Source organism: Alligator sinensis, unplaced genomic scaffold, assembly GCF_000455745.1.
Source record: "Alligator sinensis unplaced genomic scaffold, ASM45574v1 scaffold125_1, whole genome shotgun sequence".
Lineage (NCBI taxonomy): Eukaryota > Metazoa > Chordata > Crocodylia > Alligatoridae > Alligator > Alligator sinensis.
In genome coordinates this window covers 2,402,365-2,409,667 of record NW_005841893.1, presented here as the reverse complement: position 1 = coordinate 2,409,667, position 7,303 = coordinate 2,402,365, and the positions used below count along the sequence as shown (strand labels likewise).

General features: G+C 45.8%; 1 protein-coding gene across 2 annotated transcripts in view; it reads right to left on the bottom strand.

Annotated features, from left to right (window-relative positions):
• The window catches only part of LOC102381700 (E3 ISG15--protein ligase HERC5-like), a 50,771-nt gene extending 45,587 nt beyond the window's left edge, over positions 1-5,184 (bottom strand). For both annotated transcript variants that reach the window (XM_025197283.1, XM_025197284.1), the window contains exons 1-2: positions 4,543-5,184; positions 1,686-1,815 (exon numbers count right to left, since the gene is read on the bottom strand). In XM_025197283.1, the coding sequence (XP_025053068.1) occupies positions 1,686-1,815; positions 4,543-4,852 (440 nt within the window). In that variant the 5' untranslated portion in view covers positions 4,853-5,184. The remainder of the gene's footprint in view (positions 1-1,685; positions 1,816-4,542) is intronic.
• Between the last annotated feature and the right edge of the window lie 2,119 nt (positions 5,185-7,303).

The following is a 7,303-nucleotide window of genomic DNA, read 5'->3' as shown; positions in this document are numbered from 1 at the left end:
TTATAGGCAGCCACAAGGTCACCTCTCAACCTTCTCTTGCAGAGGCTGAAAAGGTCCAGGTTCTTTAGTCTCTCCTCGTAGGGCTTGGCCTACAAGCCCTTAACCATACGAGTGGCCCTTCTCTGGACCCTCTCCAGGTTATCTGCATCCCTCTTGAAGTGCAGTGCCCAGAATTGCACGCAGTACTCCAACTGCGGTCTGACCAGCGCCCGATAGAGGGGAAGTATCACCTCCTTGGATCTATTCGTCGTGCATCTGCTGATGCATGATAAAGTGCCATTAGCTTTTCTGATGACTTCGTCACACTGCCGACTCATGTTCATCATGGAGTCCACTAGGACTCCAAGATCCCTTTCCACTTCCGTACCACCCAGCAGGTCATTTCCTAGGCAGTAGGTATGCTGGACATTTTTCCTCCCTAGGTGCAGCACTTTGCATTTCTCCTTGTTGAACTGCATTCTGTTGTTTTCTGCCCACTTGTCCAACCTATCCAGGTCTGCTTGTAGTTGTTCCCTGCCCTCCGGTGTGCCCACTTCTCCCCACAGTTTTGTGTCATCCGCAAACTTGGACAGAGTACACTTCACTCCCTTGCCCAAGTCACTGATGAAGACATTAAAGAGCATCGGTCCAAGGACCGAGCCCTGCGGGACCCCACTGCCCACACCCTTCCAGGTCAAAACTGACCCATCCACCACAACTCTCTGGGTGCGACCCTCTAGCCACTTCGCCACCCACCGGACTGTGTAGTCATCCAGTCCTCCTCAGAACCTTCTTCCTCAAACTCTTCCTTCATCCCATCACTACCACCAGGCTTAGGAAAACACCCGGGCACCCAACTCTAAGTGATTTTCCTTCAGCTCTACCTCTCCGCCCACATCTGCTCCCCTGGCATCCCCCCAGGGCTACAAAGGTAATAAAGAAGAACTCTCATCTGTCAGTCCTCCTCTGTCTGAGCCAGGTTACCCACTTTTATCCTCCTCCCTCCTGCCTGGGCATTTGTTGCAGACATACAGGGGCAGAGATAGCCTGACCTAGGAAGCCTCAATAACCCCATCATACTGTTCTTCTGATCTCCATTTTGCCCACCAAATGACTGTCAATTATAGGTGCTGACTCCCCACTTGGACTTTGAGGCTCAGTTCTCAGCCACTAACCCTTATTTTGGGCTCCTTCATCTACCATGCTGGCAACCCAGATAACTGCACAGTCTCTCACTTCCACTTCTCAATGCTATTGTTTTATCACCCTTACCTTCTGTGCCATAAACTAGCTCTAAACCAGCTCCTTCTCTTGGATCACTTTGATTCTTGTCTTCATCAAACCCTGGTCTCACCATCTGACCATCATCCCCACCCTTACCCTCACTCCAATCCAGCGAGACATTCCCTACCGGTGGCAACACGTAGGGGGTGCACAGGGGTGCATGTGCACCCCCTGACCACCCACGTTCACCTCTTAGGTGATTGGCAGGGGGGGCAGGCAGTGCCCACCTTGCAAGTGCCAGCCAATCGCTGCAGCCATTCCCAGAAGCGGCTGCAGCAACTGGCTGCAGTGATCAGCCGTCGCGGGATTGGCCGCGAGGGTCCCCACAGGCAGGGAGATAGGCTGCGGGGGGAACTCCCCCAGGTCAGTGGGAGGACGCGCCCCCCCTGACTAAGGTGGCACCAGTCACCCATGTTCCCTACCTTATTTCAGACTTCGTTGTGGTTGAAACACTGTGCTCAGATAGTTTGCCTTCCAAGGAGAGAATGAGCATATGGGTAGCTTCAGTGTCCACGCAATCCACCCGCGTATTCTTTCTTAAATTAACATGTCCTGAAGAGAAAATTGAGATAGAAACTATCACCATTTTAAGACAGTGGACAAGGCTCTAAGCCTTTTTGGATAGGGTGGCATATAAATCTAAATAATATTAATACCTGGCAAAATCATGAAATATTAATGCTCTCAGAAGAAAAATCTGTCTCAGTATAAACTTGAACAGTAAGTCACTAAACAGATATATATGGCTGTGCCACAGAAAGGTAGGTATGGAATACAGACAGCTGTGGAGCACCAGAAGTGGTACCCGCCTTAGGTTTCAGTAATAGCCCAGCCTTCCTTGTCTAACGTTGAGTCGGGGTGGTGGTCCAGTGCAACCACACACTTTGCAGACAGATTTTTCCAAGCTCTTAACACAGCTCCAGGCAACCTACAATATCAATATCACCTTTGCTTCCAGCCCCCCACACCTCCTGCAAGGAATGTAGTGGAATATAGCACAAAGTAATTATATTTTATAGACTGATTTTGAAAGGCACTGAGCACCTGGCCCTTTCTGCAAGTGCTGTTTTGTCTGTGAAAGTCAGACCACCAGATTAATGCACATGAAAGAGACCTTGCAGATGTTCACATTTCCATCCCGCCAATTCTGCTGGCTCTTTCACTTGTGTGCACATCCACTTACACAAGGGGAAACATTAATCAACGTCACAATTGCATATAGTCAGGCTGGCTCTCCAGTTCTGATACACAACGAGCTTTCTCGTTGGTGTTCCCAGGTCTGCAGGAAATGTTTCAAGCCATAATGTCATTGCAACTAGGGGTACACCAATATATTAGTTGGCTATTGGATTGGCACCAATGAAAGGAGAAATGATGTTATTGGCTATTGGCTTTTTTTTTTGGTCGTTGTAGCCGATAATTACAGCCACATGCCTGAAGCACCCTGGTGAGCATAGTCTGGTCCTTGCACCCCACCAGTGGCCCAAGCCTACAGTGGACTACAGGCCCCTGTGGGCAGGGGAGGCAGGGCAGCAGCACCAGAAGCAGTCTCAGGGCTCTGTGCTCAGTGATATAGGGACCATTACCAGGTCCTGCTGCTGCTGCTGTCATTGCAATGTTGCGTGCGCAGCAGGGGTCTGTAGAGATGTTGAGTTGTGCATGGGTGGGGTAAGGTGCTGCATGAGGGACTTTCTGCTCTGCCAGGCACTGAACGCCTTTGCAAAAGTTACTTCTCCCTGGTGGCCCTGGGAGTTTGGCTGTGCAGGTCCTGCTGGCGCTGAGGCAGCAGCATGCTTCAGGGCTCCAAATGGTTCCATTGCCACTGTCCACACAGTGGTCTGCCGCACCTGCTCGGGATGACAGCATGGGTTGTGCAGGGAGTGGGGCAGAGGATAGGAGCTGTGGACAGGGGGGCAAAATGCATGGGAATAAGGCAGTCACCGCCTTCCTCATCAAGGGCCAAAACAGGCAGGAGGCATGTACGTGTTATAAATACAAAACAAAAAAAAAAGGTTTATTGATATCAGTAGTTTAAAATGCCTTGCACTAATACTAAATATCAGTTATCAGACCAGAATTGGCTGATATGGTTAGTTAATCATCTGCTATCAGTATCGGCCAAGAAAATCTTTATTGTTACACCCCTAATTGCAACAACAAAAGAAATAGCCAGAAATGTCTAGTCAGCTTAGGTTTTATAACCTCTTTAACAGTAACACAGTGTGAGCTCACAGAGCAACCAACAGTTTCCCCTTAAATATAATTTCTCTACCATGCAACGTGGTACACACCTTTTGCACCAGGCCTACTGCATTTCCACAGCTGAAATATCCTGACGAATCATTTGAACTTCATAATTAGACTAGGACTCCTGCATTTAGGTGTCAGTCCTAGACAATCCACTCAAAGGAGGTAGGACACATCAGGAGAGAGGAAGTAGATCACAAATGGGAAATGACTATATGGGAATGCTAGTAACATTTATGGACAAGAGTTTACCTACATTGTAGACTCAGCTCAGTAGATGTACACATGCATTGTATATAAGAGAATCTCAGATACCTTCAAGAGCTCACTGTATCTTTAAAAATTGTCCTCATATATATCTTTCATTTGCCTTCTAATGTAATAATTTCTGCTCCTTCTGTTATAGTCCACTCATAACATTTGCCCATAAAAAGAAAGCCAGTGATCAGGGCTGACACCCACTTCCCCAAGGCCCTCAGTGGCTGAGAACTGAACAAGAGGCAAGGATTTGTAATGAAAATAAAGTGCTGAGGATTGCAGGGAAAAGGTTAATTTCCCCAGACTCTGGTGTTGTATCAGGAGAAGGAGTCTGGAGTTCTCCCCTGAGCCAATCAGCCTGTGTTTTCCCTCGGTCAGATTCTGCTTTATCTAGAATGGAAACTGAAACTGGAGTGTTTCAACAGAGAAAGGAAACTGTTCTGGTGACAGCGATGTCAGAGAACTGGAGCTGAAACAGCAGGAGAAAAGTCACCCAAAGACTTCTGTGAAGATCAGCGTGAGTCCCCTTGATCCTGAGATCAATTTAATTTAAAAAGGAAGAGCAACCCAATGTAAAAAAAGGAGATTTAAGAATAAAATCGTGCCGGGGGGTAGCTATTTAACTCTCACAGGGATAGATCTGGGCATCTAACAACCAATAGAAGGAAACTTTCATGGCTAGTTCAGATCAGCATGATTTGATGACATCAGTGGAACAATTTCATTTCCCCCTCCCTCAAGATCTGCCCCTGAGCTTTCCAAACACATACTCACTAGGTTTCCTGGGATGACCCTGGTGTTCATCTCCTTGGTCAAAGATGATAACGCTCCCATTTTTCTCTACTACTGCAAAGTAGTCCTGTTTGCAGTGTATCTGACGGATTTCTTGTGCACACTTTTTGAAGAGACTGGGATGGCACCGTTGTGTTGGGAAAAAAAACAATGAAGGCAAAGATGATGAAGATGGTGCAGCTGATGGGGGTAGTGGTGGTGGCGGCAGCGGTGGCAGAGGCAACAACAAACCCCTTTTCCTCTTGCTGTGATGCCTGGGGGTCTGGCAGTCCCTTGGCATTTTCTTAGGCATCCTGGTATTCTTGTCTTCACTGTGACCTAACCTGAGCCAGGCAGGGATCTGGGACAGAAGGTCTGCTTTAACCTATGCAGATGGCAAATCCTGCAGAGTCCAGTAGGGTCAGGCCTGGATACAATCCTCCGGTCTCCCAGTTTGTGTTTGAGCAAGGAACTGGGATAAGACAAGCTTCAAAAATGTGCAGGAAAGTTAGCAGCAGCTGTGAGCTTTGACAAGCTCTCCCAGTGCCACCGAAGCTCTGAGCTGATGCAGATTCTCCTCCTCCAGCTGGCAACAAGTGTAAATACTGCTTAGCTGGAGGGGGAGGCTCCTCCTTGCTCTGGAGGAGGAAGCAGTAAGGAGGCGTGTCCTTGCAGGAAACTGAAACTGGGCTTTCCCCAGGAGGGAGAAGGGAAAGCAAAACTCGTGCATGACAGACAGCATGAGGTGGTTAACCATGTTAGTCTGAAGTCAGGCAAAAGGCATAACACGGGAACGTCAAGGATAACAGAGGCAGTGATCAGCCCAGTCTAAGGCACTGCAGAGCCTCACTGCTGCTCTGGGGCTGGGCTTCTTCACCAGCTCTCCGGCTGAGCTGATACAGCCAGATCTGGCCTGTAACAACGGATTGAGGCAGGTGATGTCAAAGTCTTGCTGATCCCCCTGTCTGAATTGGATGAGACAGCTGTATTGCTTTTCTTCAGTATTGTTTTTTCTCCTGGGTCTGTTCAGTAAATGCAACCATAGGGAAAGTGTTGTTTCCAAGCATTTGGTGCAGTTTCTGGGTTTTCATTCCCCTATCCCTCAGAAACAGCAGCCCTCCAGATCAGGACACAAACATAATTTACAAGATAAACTCAAGAGATTTCCAATAAGAATTCACAATATTAAAACATTCTAACCTTTTGTGGGCTTTCTATTGTGAGTTCATTACAACAAAACATTATTTCTGTAGTCAAAAAACAAGGGAAAATTAAGAGCTGGCATTTTCTGAGAGGTGCTAACAAGGGTTGCCTTGGGTGCTAAAAGTTTAAGAACCACTAAACTAAACTGTCTTGTCAGGAAGTGAGAGTTTATTGGATCAACTGTATAGTTGGGAGAGAAGTCTGGTCTGGCAAGCTTCTGGACACAAAGGATCTTTCTTCAGTTCTGGGAAAGAAGCAGAAACAGACTAAGCTAAAATGAAAAAACCCCACAAAAACAATGGTTTGTGTTTAACTGTATATAAAGGCTGTCATAAAAAAGATAGTTTAGTGCAATTGTTCTTAAACTTTTAACTCCCAAGGCACCCCTTGTTAGACTTCAGGTGCCCCTCAGAATAAGAACTAGTCAGCTCATTCATTCCATTTTTCCACTAGCAGAGCATGCACATGACCAAGTAAGTGGTTTTACTTCTTCATGAAGAAGAGTGTAGAATGAAGCAATAATTAGAGCCACATGAACACAAAATCAGGATGCAATTTTATTTGGCCTGTAAATCAGAGTAAATAAAAGAAAATCACAGTTTTGTGCAACAAAATGCCAAGTACAGATAGCGGCGTAATGCTTTTATCTTCTAAGCAGATCACACTGATTTCTTGAGTAAGTTTTACTTAGTATAATATTGGCTTGAAAGTTATATTTTGGTGTGTATCTACGTACAGAAGAAACATTTTAATGAGACATTATTACAGAAGTTTCTCATCAAATATATTTAACATCCTTGTCCATCTCCTTGTTGAACCACAATCTTCCAGAGAATTATTCAGAAACAGCAACATTCTTGCATCGTATATGCTACTGCATATATTAACACTTTCAAGTTTCTCACAAAAAATAGGGTCCAAGAAGTTTCTTTCATTAAGAGAAAGGCAAAAAATCTTGTTTCAATAACTAGCAGTATAGTCATGGAGTTAGTAAAAGTTGACAAACTAAAGTTAAATTATAAATAGGAACTGGCCAGCTTTATGTTTTGGGTGCAGCAAACAGGTTGTTCTATTTATATATTTTGTGAGGTTAGAGAATAGGTCTAAGGATGCTACCAAATGCTATTTTGTATTTTCTTTGAATTTTTCTTTTAATAGTGGGCGGTGGCTACTTATATTTGATTGTAGCATAAAAAAATTCTCTTTTTCTTCTTGCACATTTCAAAACCATATTTTATGAAGTATCTTACACAACACGTGTTCCCTAAGGCTAGGGACAGATATTCAAAAAGCATGAGCCTGAATTGATTCAACCTTTGCAGGTTAGTTTAACATGGCTAGGCTAAACCAGTTTGTAATGTCATAGACATTCTCTCTGGACTGAGGAAATTCAGGCACATGCCAGTGGCTCTGGCTAGAAGCCAGGGGGTGCTAGATCAGCCCTCCCTTCCCTTGAACAATGCTGAGCTGAGGCAGGGTGTGGACAAGCCTGGGCAGCACCTCTGAGTAGAGGTCTGTCTGCACTGGCTGCTCAAGGGGTGGGAGTGTTGAGGCAAGGATG